Source organism: Callorhinus ursinus, unplaced genomic scaffold, assembly GCF_003265705.2.
Source record: "Callorhinus ursinus isolate GAN/ISIS: 27379988/994484 unplaced genomic scaffold, GSC_fseal_2.0 scaffold12, whole genome shotgun sequence".
Taxonomy (NCBI): domain Eukaryota; kingdom Metazoa; phylum Chordata; class Mammalia; order Carnivora; family Otariidae; genus Callorhinus; species Callorhinus ursinus.
Genome location: NW_027397074.1, coordinates 571,245 through 594,902, shown reverse-complemented (window position 1 = coordinate 594,902; position 23,658 = coordinate 571,245). Strand labels below are relative to the sequence as shown.

General features: G+C 37.1%; 1 protein-coding gene across 1 annotated transcript in view; it reads right to left on the bottom strand.

The window, feature by feature from the left end:
* PNPLA8 (patatin like domain 8, phospholipase A2) overlaps positions 1-23,325 on the bottom strand; it is a 41,565-nt gene extending 18,240 nt beyond the window's left edge. Inside the window, exons 1-6 of the mRNA XM_025872636.2 lie at positions 23,178-23,325; positions 15,581-16,720; positions 15,280-15,429; positions 9,308-9,459; positions 4,816-4,910; positions 1,984-2,155 (exon numbers count right to left, since the gene is read on the bottom strand). Coding sequence (XP_025728421.1) covers positions 1,984-2,155; positions 4,816-4,910; positions 9,308-9,459; positions 15,280-15,429; positions 15,581-16,630 — 1,619 coding nt within the window. The 5' untranslated portion in view covers positions 16,631-16,720; positions 23,178-23,325. The remainder of the gene's footprint in view (positions 1-1,983; positions 2,156-4,815; positions 4,911-9,307; positions 9,460-15,279; positions 15,430-15,580; positions 16,721-23,177) is intronic.
* Positions 23,326-23,658: the final 333 nt, after the last annotated feature.

Sequence of the window (23,658 nt, the reverse complement as noted above, 5' to 3'; positions counted from 1 at the left end):
GTGCCTGATAGTACAATTAATGCACATAAAACAATATACAGTTGAGGTGGAGCTTGAGAAGGACACCAAAAAATGACAAGGGAACACATTCAACCCCGACTAAGGGGTAAAGAAAGGCACTGAGGCACAATAACCCGGCTGTTTTCAGGGTCCTCCTGAGGGATAAAGGAGCTGTGTTGAAATAAAACTGCAGAAGTATGTAGACTAATAACAGAGTAATCTAAAAACCAGATCAGGACATTTAGACTTTAAACTTGTTCTAGCAATACAGAGCCAATGTCACTCCTACAAAATGCTTTTTAAATCACCAGAGTTGGGCTCTGAATTACTGCAACATTACAGATCTTTTCCTTGGGCAGCAATTTCCACAATTCCATTTTATAAAGGAATTTTATTTCACAGATTTTTTCCTGACTTAAAAATATGTATATTTTCCCCTGTTTTGGGTATGAAGACTATGTTTTTTGCTAACTTGCCTCAATAAGAAAAAAACATGTTTCTAATGACATTTTTTCAAACAATATTCATGATTCTCAAATACAGTATTAGTGAATTTCACATGTAGGTAATATGTACAAATTAGGTGGTGATCTACCCTTTATAATCTTTCATAAATATCAATGTAAAATACTTTCTAAAGTGGACAAGATCTTTGTCTTTCCAACCTGATCTGTGTTTCTTCTAAGGATCTTTATCTTTTCACAGAGATCTTGCTGTAAAATTGGGACAGAGACCCTGGCAGCATGTTGCTTTTACACTTTAAGCAAAGTTCACATTTTTTTTAAGCCTTGGATTTTATAAACAGAGGTAAAATGCTTTAGTGTAGTATGTTATGAATATAAATTTGAAGAGAAAGTCAGGAACATTAATTGCTTCTTTCAGAGATTGAAAATACCAAAAAAAAAAAAGCCCTCAAAACTGCTAGATTCCACTGATAAACACAGTGTCCCTAAAATAACACAAAATCATTATCACAGTTAAAATTAAAAAAAAAGGCAGAAATATGCTCTCAATAAAAAAGAGGGGGGAAAAAGACAAAAAAAAGGCCAGAGAGGGGTGCCTGGGTGGCTCAGTCATTAAGTGGCTGCCTTCAGCTCAGGTCATGATCCCAGGGTCCTGGGATCAAGCCCTGCATCGGGCTTCCTGCTCCGGGAAGCCTGCTTCTCCCTCTCCCACTCTCCCTGCTTGTGTTCCCTCTCTCGCTGTGTCTCTGTCAAATAAATAAATAAAATCTTAAAAAAAAAAAAAAAAGGCCAGAGTAGATGTGGTGGATAACAATAATGACCCTCCAATGAATCACACTTCTCGCTATCCATAACCCTGTGAAGAGTCCCTTCCTACAGGCCCTATGTTTGAGTGGTTGTAGCCAATGGGACCTCAGCAAACATGCCATTAAACTGAGGCCTAATAAGTATTCATGCAATGGGGCTTGCCCTCTGGAAACTCAGACCATTCTAACAAGATGGAAGTCCAGAATGAGAGTGGCCATGTGGAGAGAGAGACTGGTGTCCCAGCTACCTCAGCTGTGGTGTGTGAGTTTAAACAAGAACAGAAGAAACACTACACCACAGAATCAGGTTGTTTTAAACCAGTAAGTTCTGGAGTGGTATGTTGTACAGCAAAAGGAGGGGGGAAAAAAACATAACTTGTAGGGAAAAAACAGGGGATTAGTGAGGATCCCATTCTATTCTTTTATTAAAGGAGGAAAATGAAATTATATCAAATGGTTGTAAAAAACACGTGTCTATTTATAACCCGGGCTTAATTTTTAAAAAAGGCAATTGTAATTTCTACATGTAAATCTCACAAATGAACTAAAAAAAAAAATAGTGACGGAATTATGCACCAAAATACTAACAGTGGTTATCTCTGATTACTGGGATCAATAATTTAATATTTTTTATTTTTTTTCATTTTTCAAATAACACGCACATATTATTTATAGAATCAAACATTTTTTTAAAAAAATAACTAATAACTTACTTAAGAATATTTTCCCATGTTTGACTGTCATAAAATGCATGGCTCCAACTCATTTTGACTGTTCCAACAATGACATTTTGTGAAAACACATCAGATCCTAATTTTCGGTAAAGTTCCTCACATTCATCCAAGGGCATATGAAACAATCCCAACATGAATGCTAATATAGCACCTGAAAGAAAGAGTGCTTAGTTTTTATCAGTGTTGACATTACAGTACTTATTCCTGAGTCACAGACCTGGTTAAAATTCTAGCTCTGATACTTTCTGTGCCATCTGGGACCAACTATTTAACCTCTCACAGCCCCAATTTTTTCATCTATTAAGATAATAACTAAAACTGGGGCGCTTGGGTGGCTTAGTCAGTTAAGCGTCTGCCTTTGGCTCAGGTCATGATCCCAGGGTCCTGGGATTGAAAACTGCATCGGGCTCTCTGCTCAGCGGGGAGTCTGCTTCTCCCTCTGCCACTCCCCCTGCTTGTGCTCTCTCCCTCTCAAATAAATAAATAAAATCTTTTAAAAAAAGATAATAACTAAAATTTATAATGTTCTTATATAGGGATAACACATGTAAAGGGCTTTACCCGGCTTCAATAAGGACTAAATAAATGTTAACCAATTATACGAAGATTAATTTTAAAATACAGGGTTGCTGTACATCAAATACGTAATTAAGATATCATGATCAATGATGTTCTTTCTAACCTTAATAAATTCCTTAGTTTTAGTTACAGAATACAGTATACTTGACAACTTACCAATTCATTAAAATAATTACTCTTTTGAGTTGGTCCGGGGAACTAAACTAAGTAAAGAAATTAGGTCTCTTCTGGGATATCCTTTTAAATAGCGAGTGCATGTCCTGGATGCACTTGGTAGGACACACTGCCACCTAGTGTACCTAACTGGCCTAACCCTGAACTTAAGGAAGACGCAGGGGAGAAAGCTTTGGGGATGGGGGACAAAGACAAACACAGCATCAGTGTGAGATTGCGAACAAGGAAAAAACAGGAACTCATTATCGTAACCTATGTCAAATATTGTATGTATTTTGTCATACGTGGTCTTATTCTTTTTAGTAAAAGATAAAACAGCTTATGTTTTAAAATAAATTGACTGGCATAACTATAGAAATTACTTTTTTCAATTTGCAGAAAATCCCTAATTAACACAAGAAATAACTTGCCAAAAATTAAGTGTCTTTTAAGTAGAGCTATTATAAAGATGAGCAGATATTTTAAAACTAAATTTTATTACACTGGTAAGGATATTATTACCCTTAAACTAAATATATTAACTTTATAAAAATTCTAAGTGCAAACAAAATTTCTACATTAGAATATACAAAATGAAAAAAAGAAAGGAAATTATACGCACTCTATTAGAAGTTAAGATTAACATAAGTGCGAAGACACAATGGAAAAGATATATTGTGATAAACACAGAAATGTGTGTTATTACATAAACTGATATTCTACTCCATGGATGAATCTCTGTGATTTATTCTCTTTGGTGCCAAAGCAGAACGTTAGCTTGTTTAAATGTGTGAACTGCTAAGAACCACCACAAAATTGAACAGAAATGGTTTGGGTAAAAGCTTCAAAAAAAGTGCCAAAAAAACATCAGCCATAGGAAAGGTCTCTTTTAAGAAACATTTCCACAGTTAAATCAAATTGGGAAATAAACATTATTTTCCTATCCTGAGAGTTACATTTTTAACATACTAAAATATCTCAGAAGTCCCTCCGTAAAGAAACCTGCATAACTTCCTTTAACCCAACAACTTCCTGTAACCTAACATCTTGAGGAATTAGTGTTCCATGGAACATTATAAGAAGCACTAATTCCTTTTGCTTTTGAATCATTCCTTTAATTGCACTCAGTAAGTTTTCACAATTGAACATCAATTAACATGCCTTTTGGGGATATTTGTCATACTTGACAGAGATAACGTAGAGAAATCATTTGATTTTGTTACTAGTGGCCTTTAGAACTATTTTAATTTAAAAGAATGAGAAAAAGAAATAGAAATGAAAGCTTATGAACTAACATGAAGTGAGAAATTATCAGGTCACACAGTAAAATATACAGCAAGGATCTCAATCCTAACAGTCCTTGAGTGTTACCTAAGGGATAAGCAACAGCAATGGGTATCCTGAGGGGCTTAATGCATACACGGGGTGGGCCTGGATGGATGGATGGGTGATAGAGCTGAAGTAAGGAAAAAGAAAAACAGAAAACAGAACAAAAATTTATCAGATGGTGATTCAAGGAAAACTAAAAAATTATTCAGTAACAATCGTATTCTAAATTGCCAATTTCTTCTATACAAACATGAAACTACAATTTTAAATGTACCTAGCTGTATTAAGAAGTAGGCTTTTAAACACACAGGTTCTCACATTTATCAATTTAAATTCTGGCTTTAAACAATCAGATAAGAAATGATTTCCTGGGCACCCGGGTGGCTCAGACTGCTAAGCGTCCAATTCTTGATACAGCTCAGGTCGTGATCTCAGGGTCAAGAGGTGAAGCCCTGCCTTGGGCTCCGTGCTGAGCATGGAGGCTGCTTAAGATTCTCTCTCTGCCCCTCACCCCTACTTGCACAAGTGCATGCTCTTGCACACGCTCTCTCTCTCTCTCTCTCAAAAAAACAAAAAGCAAACCACCACCTCCAAATGGTAACTTATTCCCAATAAACATTTTATGAAGTTAAGCCAATCAAAGGATTATTCATCATCAAAATATAAAACTAATACTCATCACTTCAGAGAATGACCATGATTTTAAATGCATACTGTGGGGACGCAGGGCTTCCATGTAACAATAATTACCTGTGCTCACACCACAGATGTAATCAAAGAGCTGATGAACTGGCTTCTGAGTAAGTTCAACCAATTTTCGCAGTGTCTGAAGAGCAACCACACCCCTACAGAAAAAAGGAAAAATGAAAATTCCTGTTTCAAGGAAATTAAGTCTTGAATAAAACAAGCCTACAAGTTGCTTTTCTAGCTTATATGCTAACATGGAAACTGATAATATAAATTAACGTCGGTAAAAACTGCCTGTTAGTAAGATCACTTTCAAAATTCCAGTATCTAAATAATGGTAGAAAACCTGTGTTATAACAGCATGTTTTACATTTATATTAGTATCTCTTTGCATAAGACTATAAAGATGCGAATGGAAGATATTTTTTTTAAACACCCCAGACTGTGGAAAATACTTAAAACCTGCACTCACTTTTGGAACACCATATATTGGTTTCCTCTCCCTGCAATGTAAGTTGGTTGCCTATGCTCCTATACATTTTTGTTTTCTGCATTTCGCTAGTTATACTTTTTAAAAAGATTTTATTTATTTATTTGACAGAGAGAGACACAGTGAGAGAGGGAACACAAGCAGGGAGAGTGAGAGAGGGAGAAGCAGGCTCCCCAAGAAGCAGGGAGCCCGACGCGGGACTCGATCCCAGCACCCTGGGATCACGACCTGAGCCGAAGGGAGATGCTCAACAACTGAGCCACCCAGGTGCTCCTTGCTAGTCATACTTTTAAGAGTTCTTTTATTTATTCATTTTTTAAAATACTTCAACAACTTCAAGACAATGCCCCTCATGAGGGATATACTACTTTATGCTGCTTACTTTGCTCATTTCTGGATCCCTGCCAAAAGCAGCAAAGAGCTTGATGATGAATGTGGAAATGAAAGGGGCCAGGAGGTGTAGGCCAATTCAGGATATGTGTAACATGTGGACAATTCTTAATGCTGGGAGATACACGGAAGCAACGAAAGGGTCTAAACCCAATACAAGATGTAGGGCAGAGAGGTCGTGGCTATAGTCAGGCACCACCAAATACAACCTAGAGTGTCAAAGTGTCCTTTGATACTGCTGCTAACAGGAAATCACTAGAAAATACTCTAACATTAAAATAGAAAACCAAAAGTGCTAATTTTTTTTTTCATTTTAAGAAGTAATGTGGATTTGAAGAGAGGGTAAAAGAGATACATTATGAAATCAAAGTGAGACATGAAGAATTTGAGATAATGCCAGATAAATATACTTAACAATGTGACCTCTATCTTATAAAAAAGAAGTAAAACATGCACATACATACTCATGCAAGAAAAAAAGATTTAAAGAAATAAGTCATAATATTAAAAATCGGAATTGTGAGCTATAATTTTTTGTTTTGCTTTTCTTCATATTTTTCTTTTTTTTCTTCCCCTCCAAGTTTTACTTGTATAATCAGGAAGAAAACTATTTTAAAATGCTGTTTTTATAAATTAATTCAGGTCAAATTTAGAAATAAATACACTTGCCAGGTTGATTCTCTCTGCTTAACACTGTATGGGGCTCTCATATACAAAAGAAATAAAAGGTATGGGTTCTTTTTCTCCCAAGCCCTCATACCTTACTCCTCTCCACACAAACTTCCTATCCTGGCTGCCTTCTCATGTTCCCCTCAAGCAAGGCTTCTCAGCAGCAGCATGCGTGACATTTCGGGCTGGACAAGTCTTTGCTGTCAGGCTAGCCTGTGCATTGTAGAGTTTCAGCATCAACTTCCCTCTTCCCCCTAGACACAAGTGGTGGTCCCCCAGCTGCAACAACTAAGAATGCCTCCAGACACTGACAAACGTCCCCTAGGCAGCCAAATTGCCTCCAGTGGAGAACTGCTGATCTAAACCTCCCTTCATCCTAACCCACGGTTAGATTTCCCCAAATGGCTTCAACTCCAATTTCTTCCCTGAATGACTAACAAAACTCCTATTCTCTAAAATCAAATACTTATTGGTCCCAAAGCTCTTTTCAACATACCTCCCTCATTCTAAATAGATAGCTGAATGTTCTTGACTGTTCCTTCAGATCTCTACTCAAATGTTACTTTTTCAAAAAAAAGTCACAGTCATGTAGGTGGTTGCCAAAGGTGGTGGGTGGGTGGGGTTGACAAAATGGGTGAAGACATCAGAAGGTACAAACATCCAGTTACGCAATAAATAATACAATAAATACGTCTCGGGGATGTAAGGGACAACATGGCAACATAGTTACTAATGCTGTACTGTATATTTGAAAGTTATTAAAAGCATTAATCTCAAATGCTCTCAAGAAAAAAAACTGTTAACTGTGTGGTGATAGATGTTAACTGGACTTACTGTGATCATTTTGCAAAATAAACAGGTATCAAATCATTGTGTTGTACACCTGAAACTAATATAGTAAGTCGGTATCTCAGTATTTTTTTAAATCGAAAAAAAAAGAAGTCATGATCATTCTCTAAAATAGCACTGTTACTCTTTATCACTTTGCTTTATTTTTCTTCATACTATTCAAAAATACATTTTTGCTTTCTATTTGTTCTCTTTCCTCCTCTGGAATGTAGGTACCATTAAGACTTGGATTTTGTCTGTTTTGCTTACTGACTGATTCCCGGATCCAAATCAGTGTAAAGAACATGGTAGGCACTCAAAACCTGTTAGTTGACTCAATGAATGATACCATCCTTTCTATCTGCCCTGATCTTAATGGCAGAGAGGACTGGCTTCTTCCTGCTCCTCAGTAAAATTCCTTACTCATTTAACTGCCACTCTCCTTACTTCCCATCACTTTGAATTAATTCTATGAACTAGAATGATCCTCTCCAATACATTACCACTTTATCTATCATATAAATGATGTTCACCTTCTTGAATTATTTCACTTCCATAAGAAACATACAAAAGATCTTTTTTTTTCCCCAAAGATTTTATTTATTTGACAGAGAGAGAGACAGCAAGAGAGGGAACACAAGCAGGGGGAGTGGGAGAGGGAGAAGCAGGCTTCCCATGGAGCAGGGAGCCCAATGCGGGGCTCGATCCCAGGACCCTGGGATCATGACCTGAGCTGAAGGCAGACGTTTGACTGAGCCACCCAGGCACTGCACAAAAGATCTTCTAAGACTTTTCTCTCCTCAGTCAACCCAATCTTCATTTGCCAAATTAGCACTTCTCTACTGATGTGTAAAGTCTTATATTCAACATGTTCGAAATAGAACTGTCTTTCTCATACCCATCACCTCCTCCCATTTCTCTGCAATTCTGTCCCAGGCATCCATGGGGTCTACATTTAAGAGCGCTCTTGACCTCCTTCTATATCCAATCCCCCTTTTCTTCAAAGTTTTCTTGCATATTTTTCCTCCCTCCTGCTTCCCACGCCACCACCCAAAGCTGTTATTTTATTGTCCTCTGCCTAGATTATTAAACAGCCTTCTTCCTTCATAACTCACACCCGTTATTCACATTGGTGTCAAAATTAAAAGAATCTGGCTGACATACAGGACTTTAGAATTTAACAAAAAGATAAGGGTAGTACTTGGACATATAAAATGGTAACTGGCAAGGCAGGTCTATCAGAGAACGAATCAGAGAGGCAAAGTAATCAAAGAACAGTAGGCATGGCATGTACTGTCAATTTCAGAGGTGAGAATAGAGATGGCAGGAAACTAGAACCCAAGCTAGAAAATCTGGGGGGAAAGGTTAACACCAAAGGATCTAACCAACAAGTAGTAAGGAACTAGGCAAACTAATAAGCACAGATGAACTGTTGACAGTAAGAATGGAGTCTGATGGTGAAATTATCTCCTTCTGAGCTAAGAATACATTAAATATCTCCTGTGTAGCAGAACTGGCCTCTGCAGGTGAGGATGTGGGGAGTCAGAAAGTTACTGATATAGACTCCTTTTATAGCCATCACTTTATTAAGTGACTAGTTGACTGATAAACCTGGGTAAGATAAATATAATAAAAGAAAGCTAACAATACAAAACACTTACAAGATTTTTTAAGTCATGGTTGATACACTGTCCTAAACTAACAAAAAGGTCTGAAAAAACCAAACTGAAATAAATACTAGGTCAAATTAAAATAAAAGCAAATTCAGGTATATGTTAAAGAAGCTCTTGGGGTGCCTGAGCGGCTCAGTTGGTTAAGCGGCTGACTCTATTTCTGCTCAGGTCATGATCTCAGGGTCCTGGGATCGACCCCCGTCTCGGGCTCTGTGCTGAGCATGGCGCCTGCTTGAGATTCTCTCTCTCTCTCTCTCTGTCTCTCTCTTTCCCTCTGCCCCTCCCCCCAACTCATGCTCACTCTTGCTCTAAATTAATCTTAAAAAAAAAAACAACAAAGAAGCTCTTAGATTGATAAAATAAATTAAGAAAAACTATTTCATGTTTTATTTTAAAAATCTGGTTTTATGATGATATAGTTACTATAATTACACAGAATCAGTTAAAAAAAGTTCTAAGGCTGAACTGGATCTATAGATTTAAAAAATCATTTTTCTAGCTTTACCTTGTTCCTCCACCATCAATTGTAAGAATTCGGATTCCTCTTCCTTTCACTGGATCCACATAGCCAATTAAGGCCAAAATTTCCCTAACAGCAGCCTGAAGAGTTTCATCCTTAATTTGTCTCAATCTTAGTAAATACGGAATAATTTTCTCCTGTATTGAGAGAAAAAATATTTTATTGCTTTTGTCAAATCAAGAATGAAAATGTATGATTATTTTTAACCAACCTATGTAGATCATCACATATAATCACAGTGCCAGTGTTTATTACTTTCTCAATATCTTAAATGACATTATTTTTTAACATAGTAATGTCAATTAATATTTAAATTATATTTCTTCTAATATCTAGGTTAAAAATTAACCTCAGTCCAAATATTGTCTTTAAAAGATTCAATGCTTATTAGAAAAAATATAATTCACCTAACACAAATTTACAAAGTATTAATTGTTAAAACAAAAGGTTAACATTATAAATTGTATAAGCTATTTTCTCTAAATCCTAAAGATCAAACTTCTTCATAGTAATTACTGGAAATTAAACTTGTTATCAAAAGAAAAACAAACCATCTTGTGCCCATGGGATATAAGGGTAGCTCATAGTGAAATATAAACAAGTATCAATAAACATAATTAAGGTAGAAGGCAAAAGCTGACCATTACAACAAATAATTCAGATTCAGATTCATTACATTTAAATGGTTATTTATTTTTTTAAAGATTTTGTTTATTTGATAGAGAGAGACACAGCGAAGAGAGGGAACACAAGCAGAGAGAGTGGGAGGGGGAGAAGCAGGCTTCCCGCGGAGCAGGGAGCCGGATGTGGTGCTCGATCCCAGGACCCTGGGATCATGACCTGAGCAGAAGGTGGACGCTTAATGACTGAGCCATGCAGGCGCCCCTTAAATAGTTTAAACAAAACTAGGACTCCAAGACTCTTAAGTGTTTAACTTCATATTGCGGACCAGAGGCAAGAGCTTAAATCCCAGGGTTCTATACTGAGTTTACCAGAGATTCTCTGGGTTCTGTATACATAAGCCTCTTACCCGGTTGGGAACCCCAGGTTCAAGGGAATAGGTGACTAGCAGCTATATTTGTGCTATGTAACCTTCAGCAAAATAAAAAAAAAAAAATCCCAATATATCACTCATTTTGTTTCTTTTTTATGATAAATCAAATCTGCAAAAATATTGTTCTAAATTCCTTTTCAGTCGGGTGGAGCTTGGGAATGTAAATTTCCATTTCTGGTTAGAACAGTCTTTTTCCAAAAACAATTAGAAAACTTTAATAAAAGACAAAAGAAGTTCCATCTGTTTAAAAGCACCAGAGGGCTGCTGAAGCAATGAGGATAGCAGGAGCTAAGAATCTGGAGAGAAGATAATTGCTAAGAAGTGAGCTCAGGGGTACTTGGGTGGCTCAGTCGGTGAGGCGTCTGCCTTTGTCTCAGGTCATAATCCCAGGGTGCTGGGATCGAGCCCCACGTCGGGCTCCCTGCTCAGGGAGGAGCCTGCTTCTCCCTCTCCCCTCTGCTCATGCTCTCTCAAATAAATAAATAAAATCTTTTTTTAAAAAAAGAAGTGATCTCATAAACTATAGCCTTTCTTACCTCTGGGACTGGTTCAGACAGAGGGCTATAAATGGAGGACTGAGAAACCAGCTGAGTTAAAAGGTAACTCAAAGAGTGGGAAAATACATTTACAAAAAATACAGTTACTGCATATTACTATTATACATATGTAATATATACATGTAATATACACCATATATATAAAAACTTTTATCCATAATATATAAAGAAATTTCCCAATCAGTAAGAAAAAACTGGTCAACCCAAAGGAAAAATGAGTAAGACCTGGATTAGGCACTTCACAAAGGAAGTATACAAATGGCCAATAAACACTGGAAAAGGTGCTAAACTTCAGTTACCAGAGAAATGCAAACTAAAGCCACAATTTAGTATCACTAAACATCCAACACAATGGCTAAAATAAAAAAGTGTCGGGGAGGAAGTAGAACCCACCAGAAGGTCGATACAATTTTGGTGAAAGTATAAATTGGTATAAACACTTTGCAAAACCATTTGGCAGTATCTACTTACGATGAAAATAGGTATACTTCATGACCAGGACCACTACTCTTGGGTATACACTCCCAAACAAATAAAGACCTATGTTTTCCAAAAGATACGTCCCTGAAGCACTACTCCTTAATACTCCCAGAATGGAAACTATCCAAATGTCCATCAGTAAAATGGATACACCGTCCTATATTGATACCACAGAATATACCACAATGAGAATGTTTCATAACCATACCCCACATTGAAGGTTCTCACAAATAATGTCAAGTGAAAAAAGATATAAAAGAGCACAAGCTGTACCATTCCATTTGTAGAACGTGCAGAAAAAGGCATGACTAATCTAGACTGCTAACGATCAGGAAAACTGGTCTAATCTCTTTGGAGACAATGATTGGAAGGGGACATGAAGGGGTGAGGGTTATATAGATGTTTTCAATTTTTGAAAATTCATGGGAGCTGTGTGCTTACATATACTTTTCTGCCCATGATATTTTTATAAAAAGTTAAAATCACATGAATGAACTTGGGGTGCCTACCAAAGTTGAGATGAATTCAGCATTCAAAAAAGAGAGGGGGGAGGAAAAAAATTATGGAAACACAATTTATGAAAAACTAGGAGTTCATAATGATAGTTTAAAAAAATGCCAAAAAATTCATGTCACCAATGAGGCAGCTTTTAAAGCATCTCTTTACTTTGAAAATTGGTGACTAAGTAGAAGGAAACAACATTTTTCTTGCTTATCCTGTGAAATTGGTCTTTGAGTAACCAAGTAGCTTTAGCTGGTAAAGGAAAGCTCTACTTTTACAGAATGTCAATTACAATGCAGAAGGAGTGGCAGAATTAGAAATTTATCATTCTGCAACCCTAATGAAATGACTAGTTCTGGGAACAATTAGGTTAATGGCTGATGGGATTATGGTTCTAGCCTAAATGTCCAATAGAAGATCAGACTGTCATCTCCCTAATCCAGTGATCAACCTTCGTTTTTCAACCAATTATTTGTGTTCTGATATGATGGAAGATGAGGTACGTGGCATCATATATAATGTGCTCTAACAAAAAATGTTTAACTCAACCAAGTCTTTATATTTATATTCCAGTGTTCAGCAAATACAAAGGAAGAAGGAATACATCAAATAACACCAATGAGGAGGAAGCCACGTAAATCCACAAAGTGAGCCATTCTACAAGATAACCAGCCTGGTCTCTTCAATTAGTTTTTGTGGATAAGGAGGAACAGGGCTGTAAGTGACTTAGGGGAAATAACCAGATGATATATAAATATGGTCTAGACTGGACCCTCATTTGGACCCAATTAGTTACACAAAGAACATTTTCGACTTGGGTATAGGATGAGATGACAATTTACTGATACAGAGAGGTGTACATTACAAACTGAAAAAAAAACAAAATAAAAAACAGACTAAAAAGCAGTACATACTGAATGGCTTTATTCTGGTATATTATATATATGCATAGAACATTTTCTAGAGAAATACCACGGTAGACATTACTAGTGTTCACCAATATCCAATTTGCTTCTCCTTCCAGGCACAAGAAGACAGTACTTCTCAGGCCAATGCAATTGTGCAGGATAAGTCGTGAGTAGAAGAAACCTGTGGCACTTGCTGCTGAAAACTCTTATTACCCTACTAGAGTGCTCATGGAGGCCTCGAACGCACATATATGAGAACAAGATCAAAGTAGCCACCACACAGAGGTTCACTGTCCTGGAGAGTCACCCAAACCCTCAGGCGACTTTGCACAAGGGACAAATAAGCTCCTCTTGTGTTAAACCACTGAGGTTTTGGTACTGTTTATTAACTCGGCTTAATCTGATTAATAGAAATAGACAGTAATACATTTAGAGTGTTAATCTCTGGGTAGCAGAAATATGTTATTCTTATTTTCTTTTTTAATTTTTAAAAAATTTTTTACAAAGTTTATGTTGCCCTTTTTTTAATAATAAAAGGTTACTTCTTTATTTAACAAATAGTGAAAGGAGACTACCTTCACCAACAATGAAAAAATCATCAAAGGCAATTTCCTAGATGTGGCTGCCATAAATGTAGCACATCAAATACATATATATATACACAGGAGGAAACAAGTCTATCAAAGACAATTCACTCTGATTTGGCCACCATAAATATGATTCACAAAAACGTGAAATTATACAAATGTTTTAGAACAAACAATTCTAGCATTTTTCAAAAGCTCAATTCTTTTGAATAATGAAAACTTCACTGGGAAAGTTCACATGAGAGTGTGCATGTTAACAAGTCTTAATTTATCAAGTTCATTCTTTTTGAGATACTTCTTATTTAGGGAAATGATAAGAACTTTTTAAAGACTATCCAGATTTTCAATCATACTTGATCGGAATTATACATTCCTACAACACATTACTCCTTGGTATTGAAGGGTCCTTAGACGTGATCAGTAAGCAAAATAAAAGAGCCCTAAAGTTTCTACTAGCATGACTATTCATAATAGACTAAAACTGGAAAGTACCCAACAATTCATCAATAGTGCAATAAATAAATAAATTGTAATACATTCACACCATGGAATATAAAAGCAACAAGAATGAATGTTCTATAACTACTCACAACAATGTAAATGATTACTACCAACATGATGAATGAAAAAACGCCATCACAGTAGTTTATATAATGTACAAAAAAACCCCCAAAACTAATCTATCTAAACTAATTTGGGGAGATTGTGACTGAAGGCGGCATAAGGGAGGCTTCTGAAGTGCTGGTAAATTGTGTTCTTCATCTGGGTGCCGGTTACATGGATGCATTTAGTGTGTGAAAAATTCATTGAACTTGATTCCAATAACTGCAAGTTGTATTATATTTCAATAAAACATTTTTTTAAAGTATGCAATTCTATTTTAGATCTCTGCTTTCAGTATATCCCTGAAATGTTAAATAGACTTAAAAGCATTATCTATCTTTGGAAAATTTGTCTTTTAGGTAAGAGATTAAATATCTATGAAAGATAATCCCCAATTTTATGAACATGAAATTCTAAAGTTTAGCTTTATAATGTATGAGTCATACAATTATACAATATACAATTATACAAAGAAGGCAACCTTATTTAAAGATGTAACTCTTCAGCAAGATGGTTGTCAAAAAATGGAATAAATATGAACTAAGTTAACTTAAAATTTTCTGAATGTCAAGTTAAAAACAAGCATTAACAGATCTCTAATCAAATGTTAACATTATCTGTTCATTATATATTTGTAATTTGTTGATAATATTACAAATAATCTTAGCAGTGCAGATGGAAAGAGACGCAACCGTATCATTCATGTTTTATAGTATTTCTCTGAAAAGAGTCTATTTAAATGGGTCTAAATTACCTTCACTATTTTATATTTGAAAAAACTCAGGCCAAGAAAAGCTAATCATTTTATTAATATAATTATCAATCCAATTATCATTAAGATCATTAAAACGTTGACTTGCAAATACAAAAAGATCATGAAATAAAAATTAGCAATGGTTTTACTTATGAATTACACCTCCTGTCTTAAAAGTAGTTATATAGTATAAACACATTTAAGAAAAACTTGGCAACTATTTGGCAATTCAATGAACACACTGAGATTTATCTTCTATTTTAAAATGTTTAATCTCAAAGTATAGATAGCAGTATCAATAGTGTAATTTATCATCACAGACTAAAAGAGAGTATTTAGCATAATATATATAACAGAATAAGTGGGGCAATTACTGACTCTATGACACATGTGTATGATAAAAACCATAAAAATATTTAAATAAAAAAATGAAAGGTATTGCCTTTTCCATTTTAAAAAGTGTATTAGTATTTTTATTACAAGAAAAAACCAGATAAAATAAATTAGAATTACCTTGACAGCCACTCCTTTTCCTTCAGGAAATTCTAGAAGATGAAAAGTCAGTTCTTCAACCCTGTTAATGCAGAGCTTTGGGTCAGTTGTTCTTCTCAATGCCTGAACTAATGCCCGAGTTCTGTTATCAATACTCACTCTTGCTATAATCTACAAAGACATATTAAAATATATCTGATTAGAATGTGATACTTCTCTAGTAATACCAACACATGATTAAAGTTTCTTAGGTCCCATAGGGAAATGAAATTTATGCATTTGACCAAAATTAAAATGTCAAGCAACACTGATAACGACTTGCCTTTTCTCGCTGAAGAGATAACCGCTTTTTCTCCTCTGCATTTTTGTCTTTGCTGACAGGTTGCTCAGCTTTAATAGCCTCTTCCTGTTCTTCTGGCTGACTCTTTGAATCATACTTTAATTTGGGGACAAGTCCACCAATATAACCACCTACTAAAGCTTGGACACCTTCGGTGGGACGAGAAAGAAAGTTAGCAATACTTTGTTTAGTAGAAACTGGAAGAGCCTCAGGTGTCCCACTGGCACTTGCAGGCTTGTCCACAGAATATAAAGAAGATTCTGAATCTAGCTTATCAGTCAGGGTGCTAGGATCTGGAGAGCTCGATTTCTCTTCTTCAATCTTTTTATCTTCAAGTTTGTCCTGGAAATCTTTATTTTCCTTTTTTTGAGACATTCTTTCCTCCCGTTTGAAGTATGAATTAATATGCTTTGATAAAAAGTAGAATGACTCTCCAAATCTTGTGGTTATACTACTTGTGTAACGAAAAAGGCTTTGTTTACCTATATCTTCATCTTTATCTAGAATATTACTTTCTGTAAAAGAACCCTTTTCTACTGATTTGTCGCTGTATTTTTTCAGAGATTTGATGGCTTGTTTAATGCCTGTCTGTTTTAACCAGCCACTATCTGATACTTTTCTTAATATTCGAGAACTTGGCTTAAATTGAGCTAAACGTGAGATCATTTCATTCTGAGTGCCAAAAACAGCCTTTGAAACAGAGTTCAAAGTACTTTTAATACGGGACATACGAATGCTCACTTTCGTAAGTCCCTTCGGAGTAGAAGTGCTAAGTTTCAAAATTCCAATATGTAAACCATGGTGGCTTGGAGAGTAACAGTGCTTGCTGCAAGAATGGGCTTCACTTTTGGTCAATTTACATCTTATTTTGCTTGTATGAAAACCTCTTTGTAGACTGACGTGACTTATCCTCCAGTAATGTTCAGGTGAGCATAAGAAATGCAGTTGCTTGCTTCTCTGCTTCCCACAAAGACTTCTTGCATTACTAAGGAGGTAAATATAATATATATCTATAGTCAAATTAATAGACATAACTTAAAAATCATTTATTTTCTATATGTTATGATTTTCACTTCATTCCTGAATGCTTCATTTAAGAAATGCCATAATTCATGGTCTTACCTGAAATAGCAAGAAAAAAAAAACGTTAGGATTCAAGGTAAAATTGAAACTGGGTATAAGATAAAATACATTTCTACTTGAACTAAACTCAGCAACCTGTCTCAAAGAAGACAGAATAACGTATTTCCATTAGGGATAATGTAGATTTTTATACAGAATATTATATGGCAAGTCACAAAAATGTGACTTTTAAGCTCACAGAAGACAATTCATTTTTCAGTACAGAATTCAGTGAAAAAAGAAAGTGAGTAGTAGGATGTTTCTAAGAACGAATTTAGGGAAGCTACCAAATACATAAGTTTTCCTACAACATATAACTAAATATGCAATTTAGATACTATGTTGTTTTCTTTCTTTGTCAAAGTCTGGACTAGTTTATGTGACACTAGACTTTGAGTTCTTTGAAAGAGTCAAGTCTTATACTACCTCGTCTACTGCAAACCATTTACAGAATATTTAATCTACACAGACATGGTGCTGGATGCTGAGACCACAAAGACAAACAGGATACGAAGGAACTTTCAGGCTAGAGCTACAGATAGCCATGCAAAAAAACATCTCACTATCTAGTTGTGTTTATTAAATCAAAGAAGTCTGACTAGAAGAAGCTATGTGCCACATCTAACAGACAAGGGGTTCATAACCATAATATAATAAGAAAGATTAACCTAATGGAAAAATAGGCGAAGGACATTAACAGGCCATTTATGGAGAATTAGAAGAAGAAATACAAACAGTAAAATTATGAAAACATCCTTCACCACATCAAAGAAAAATACCAACTAAAACATATTTTGTTCTTTCAATAGGTAAAAATGTAAATGGTTGATAATATCCAGTATTAATAATGGGCTGGAGAAATAGGACACATAGGGCTATTTGACAGTAAGTAATACTAAATACTAAATACTATCTATCTATCTATCTACTATCTATCACAATTTTAAAGGCACATATTTTTTGATCAGCAATCCCACTATTAAAACTCTATTAAGAATCCTACAGAAATACTTGTGTAAGAGTGCAAAAGTATATATACACATTCCCTAATGCACTGCTTGGAATAATAAAGCAATGAAAAACAACTCTAAAGGTCTTCTAGCAAGGGATGGCTCAATAAATTATGGCACATACATACAGCAGAATGGGTTGCCATATAATATTCTGTAGCAGTTAAAGGAAACTAGATCTGCATATCCTTCATATGTACTACAGTGAAAAAGGCCAGCTGCAATACTACATGCACGATACACATGTGGAGATACAAAGAGGTAAAGAGGTAGATGTTAGGTAACGAAAGACAGCAAAACCTATACATGCAGTTTAAATGCGTGGCTGTCCACACATGGCACGCGCACACACACATGCACACGCACACACAAACACACACACACACACACAGATTCTGAAAGGATAAGCACCAGTTTGTTTATTCTTGTGAACCAAGGAGTGGGATCAAAAGAGAATAAGGAGAGGGGCTTTTTCTTTTTCCTTTTGTATTGTATTTTTTACAATGAGCAGGTATTACTTTTGTAATTAGAAAAAGCAAACAAAAAAGAAGAAAAAGCAAATAGTTTAGAACATTTTAACAGACGGTGCCATGCGAATGGTGAGAGTGGATATCCAGGTAAGTCCAAAAAATAAAAAGACACTAAAAACTGGACAAAGTTAAAAAGGAATTCAAGTGGAAAGTTGAGAAAAGGAGAGAATTTTAGATCGTGGGAAAAAAATAAACACAAAGACAAAAAAGCATTTAAGAAAGCACACACAGCATGATCAAAAATTGCAAGCAGTCTAGTTTCACTCCAAGACCTAGAGAGAGTAATGAGAATAATGAGGGAGAAGTAGAAGATGATGTTGCAAAGATGGTTTTGGGCCAGATTATGAAGGCTCTTACAAATCTTGCCAAGGAGATTAGAGATCAGACTGTCAATGGAGTATTTTAAGCAAAGGAATGACATTAGAAAGAGGATTCCAGCAAATCTGACAGAATGAAACAGGACAGGACTGAGAAAGATAGAAACCCAGAACCTACCATGACTGTTCAGATTATAGTCTGAACTAAAATCTTCCTAAATCGCATGTGAATGTATTATTTTAAAATACCCAATTTGACAAAGAGGCAGAGAGAAAAGAAACCAACCTATCTGCCTTCCCAGCTTTTCTGATTTCCTCAGACTTATGGTCAATGAATAAGCTGAATTAACATAAAAGCCCCATAATCCCCAACACAGAAATATTTGATAAAATACAATTAAAGTACTTGTGGAATAAAAAGCTATGCTCAAAACCAATAATGGACTCCCACAACTCAACAAAAAAAACCCAAATAAACCCAATTTAAAAAATGGGCAAAGAACTTGAATAGATATTTCTCCAAAGAGGATAAACAAATGGCCAACAAGCATATGAAAAGATGCTCAACATCACTGATACTCAGAGAAATGCAAATCAAAACCAAATGAGATATCACTTCAGACTCATTAGGATGACTATGATTAAAAACAAACAGAAACTAACAAGCGTTGGCAGAGACGTGAAGTTGGAACCCTTGTGCACTGTAGGTGGGACTGTAAAATGGAAGAGCTGCTACGGAAAATAGTATTGTGGTTCCTCAAAATATTAAAAATACAAATACCATATGATCCAGCAACCTTCCTTCTGGGCATATATCCAAAGGAATTGAAAGGAGGGTCTCCAAGAGGTATTTGTACACCTGTGTCCATAGAAGCACACAATAGCAGAGGTGGAAACAAATGTCCATGGACAGAAAAACAGATAAACAAAATGTGGTATTTACCTACAATGGACTATTATTCAGCCTTTAAAAGGATGGAAATCCTGTCACATGTTACAACAGGGATGAATTCTGAGGACATTATTTTAAGTAAAATAAGCCAGTCACAAAAGGACAAATACTGTATGATTCCACTTACATAAAGCATCTAGAGTATTCAAAATCATAGCTATAGAAAACAGAACGGTGGTTTCCAGGGGTAGGGGAATGGGGCAAAAGGGGTAGTTTCATGGGCACAGAGTTTCAGTTCCACAAGATGAAAAAGTACTGGAGATCTATTTTACAACAATGTGAATGTACTTAATGCCACAGAACCACATACTTAAACATGGTTAAGATGGTAAATTTTATAATACTTGTTTTTATTACAATAAAAAAAACACCCCAATAGTGGGAAATCCATAGTTGAGAAATCACAAGCCTGGATCTTCTTCAGTCACATTGCCTTGAATGGTGCACAGACCCTAAGCAAATGAAAACTAGTCAGAGCTGGTGAACCCCAAGGGGGTTCAGTAGAATCAACTAAAAGTACCATGAAAGGGGGTGCCTGGGTGGCTCAGTCCATTGAGTTTCTGACTCTTGGTTTCAGCTCAGGTCTTGATCTCAGAGTGTGAGATCCGCACTGAGCTGGGAGTCTACTTGAGATTCTCTCTGCCCCTCCCCCGCTCTCAAGCATGTGTGCTCAAGCTTGCTCTCTCTCTTTTACAAATAAATAAATCTTTAAACAACAGCAACAAAAAACTACCATGAAAAGATACTTCCAAAACTCAGGGCAAATGGGCTATTTTACTTGACATGACCAAGAGAAGAACTGAGTTGACATTTTACTGGAGACCTGAATTAAGTAAGAAAATCTGGGAAAAAAGCATTCAAGACAAAGGAAAAAGCAACCAAGGCTTTGGAGACCGTAATGAGCTCTGTCTACTCAAGACTAGAAGAACAACCAGGAAGTTGAAGGTAAGTAAAAAACAGGGAAAATGGTGGAAAAATGGGCCCAAGAGTCAAGCAGAAGACAGAGCTATACAAGCCTAGACTACAGTAATGGGTCTGCATTGTTTCTTTCCAATGACATAATTCTCATGACCAATTATGAATACACCTAACAACAAAGCACTGAAATACAGTATATAAAGCAAAAAAAAAAAAAAAAAGGAACAATTACAGGAAGACTAGACAATTTCATGATCATAATACTTAATACACCTCTTAGAAACAATTATCAAGCAAAAATTAATAAACATAGAAAACTATCAAAATCAACACACTTCATTTAACTGCTCCCAAATCACACCAGTAAATGCACATAAATAGTTTTGAGAGTAAATTCCGCTGGAACAAAAGTTAGACTGCAAAATGATAACGAGAAGAATGTACAGTGGTAGGTGCCATCACCTACTGAGAAAAGAGCAGAGAAGACTAGGGTACCTATTTATAGGGTAGTATAAATACAGTGGAGGAATAAATGCAACAGGGAGGTTTAGACCAACCTCTAGGGAATGCAACTGCATTTTAACTCGAGGAAATAAGGGAATTCCTAGGTGGAGGCTCAGCTGAGGATAGAAAGAATGACTCTACATAGGACTTCCCTTAGTTATTGCAATAATGCAGGCATAAAGTCACAAGGGTTTGAATTAAGGTAATGCTATTGTACTGGAGAAAGCGTTATTTTGAGCCACACTTTGAAAGTGGGGAAAAGGCAAAACATGGGACTTGGTAACAGGGAAGAATGGGGTAAGGAGAAGTAGTCAAAACAACTCAAGTTTTTATTCAGAGACACACGGAGAAATACCATTTGTGAATATGAGATGACTGGGAAGGGGACCAATTTAATATGAAGAAAAATCTCTTGGATGAAGTAACATGGGACATTTAAATGGAGATGTACTATAGGAACACAGGATGTGGTTTATGTCTGGAGTTACCAGCACAATGACAACTAAAAACCCAAGACTGGATTTACACACACACACACACAAAGGTTTATGGTAATAATTCCTAAGAATTTGGGGATCACAGCTCCTCTTCCTCGAAAAATGGTTATTTGCATATATATATACTATATTTTCCATAACATTTCAGGACTCATGGACCTAGTAAAGTATTCCTTGGATTTGAAATTTTTTAAAACTCTGGTTTCTTTAGAAAGAAGACCAAGGGTAGAGCTTGGACTGACATCCAGAGTTAGAAGAAGTCTTCCCAGAAAACAAAACAGCACAGGTGAAAAGATATCCTGAAAAAATCAGGGTCATGGAAACCAATACAACAGCAAGTTCTTAAAAGAATTGGATAATGAACAAAGTAAAATATATAACATGGGAGAGGAAGATTGTAAGACATGACATGACAGAAAGGCGTCCAAGGCTAAGAGTTCTAACTGACCTTTTCACAAATATGTGTTCCACAAGTGAGGCAATATGTACCCTTCAGCACAATTCCTTTGTGATTACTGAGCAAAAGAACAACTCAGTACAAGCTGTACTTTTATCAACTTTGCAAGTGATGCAAATAATTACATCAACTAGTCAACTGCTCCTTTCCCTCAACTTCACTATAAAGACACTCTCTCAAGATTTTAATATAGATCTAAGAAATAGAAAAGCAAGATCAACATTGAGAAAAAGTTTGATAATAGAAATTATGAAATAAGAACATGTTCTTATAATGAAAGTACAAGTAAATCGCGCAATTTAAGTTAACTACAAAGGACTTGGAAACAACTGCCTCATAAGAGGCATCAATTCTCGGTTCACAGTTTAATACATTTTTTTTTTAACTCTGGGATTTAAAAATTCTTACTATTTCACTGTTTTAACAGCATTTCCTCAACACAAGGAAGCGTACTTTTGTCAGTCTGAAATCTCAGCAACCAGGACTATAATGCAAGAACCAGATGCAACTGTTACTGAAGTAAAAACACCATTTTAAAGAAGATAGTCTCTTATGGACACTTCTTCTATGTTTCCCCTAGAAGTCACCACTTTTCTTTAAAGTTATCATTGTATTAGGCGCAGAAACCAGGTTCCTCCCAGCATGATGACAGAAATGACAATGACGGGGAACACTGCAACAAAATGATTCACACAGCTTCGTCTCTGAAAAAACACATACCTGAACCTGCTGAAGCAACAGCAGTGGAGGGAGGAAGGCACTTAAGTGCGGCTGGGGTTAAAAAGAAGCCGCTGGTAACTAAAACATCACGCAGCATAATGACCCGGTGCACTGAGAGTGGAGGACGATGTAGAACAGGGAAACCGTTTTGACAGTCACCAGGGAACCGCTGGAAAACCCTACAGTTCAGGGGCAGCCAAACACACTCGGGGTAACCCGGCTAGGAGTAGTGGGGGTGGGACAGAAAGCGAGGGGCGGGACCAGGAAACCAAAATCAGCTTGCGGGTCCAGGCCAGCAAAACCGGCGGGGGATGGGGGGCGGGGGCGGGCACCGCGCACCAATCAGCCCTGGGTCCGCGGCTCCTTCCGGTGCCCGGCTGCCTCTTGGAACCTTGGTCCCGGGACCTCCTCAAAGCCGGGCGTCTCCCCACTCTCCGACCCCGCAAGTGCCCTCTGAGGGCAAATAAGAAGGGCCAGACAAGTGCCCGGGGAGACCAGGCTGCCCTCTTCTCTAACCTATCGTCCCGCCTCTGTCCCCCCGCCGCCACTCACCGGGATGCAGGCCGCTACTTGGGCGGCAGCGGCGACGCGCCTCTGTCCCGCACTGACGTCCACTCTGGCCGACCCGCATCAGCTGAGCTTCCAACACAAACAGAAGAGCAGCGGCCGGGGCACCACCCCCACAGCTCCGTCCCGCCCCTAGCGGAAGTGACGCACGCGCGGGCCGCGTCTACCCGCCAGGCCCGGAGGAGCTCCTCAGCTCCGTTCCGGCCTGGGCCAACCTGTCAATCGCCGCTCCTTTTCCCAGACATGCGCAATAGAGCCTGAGTGAGCGACGAGCGGGAGACGTGCGTGCGTGCACGCGCCTGCTTGCGCCGGGGAGGCGCGGCTGGGTTGGTGGGGTGGGGGCCGTTTTTTCATTCCGTGTTCTTGTCGGCGGGCTTCCATCCTCACGCCCCTGAGGGCGGTGTCTGCGCTCTGTGCACTCTGCGGAGCTGGGGCCTGCGTTCCCAGCGGCCGAGAGGGTCGCGAG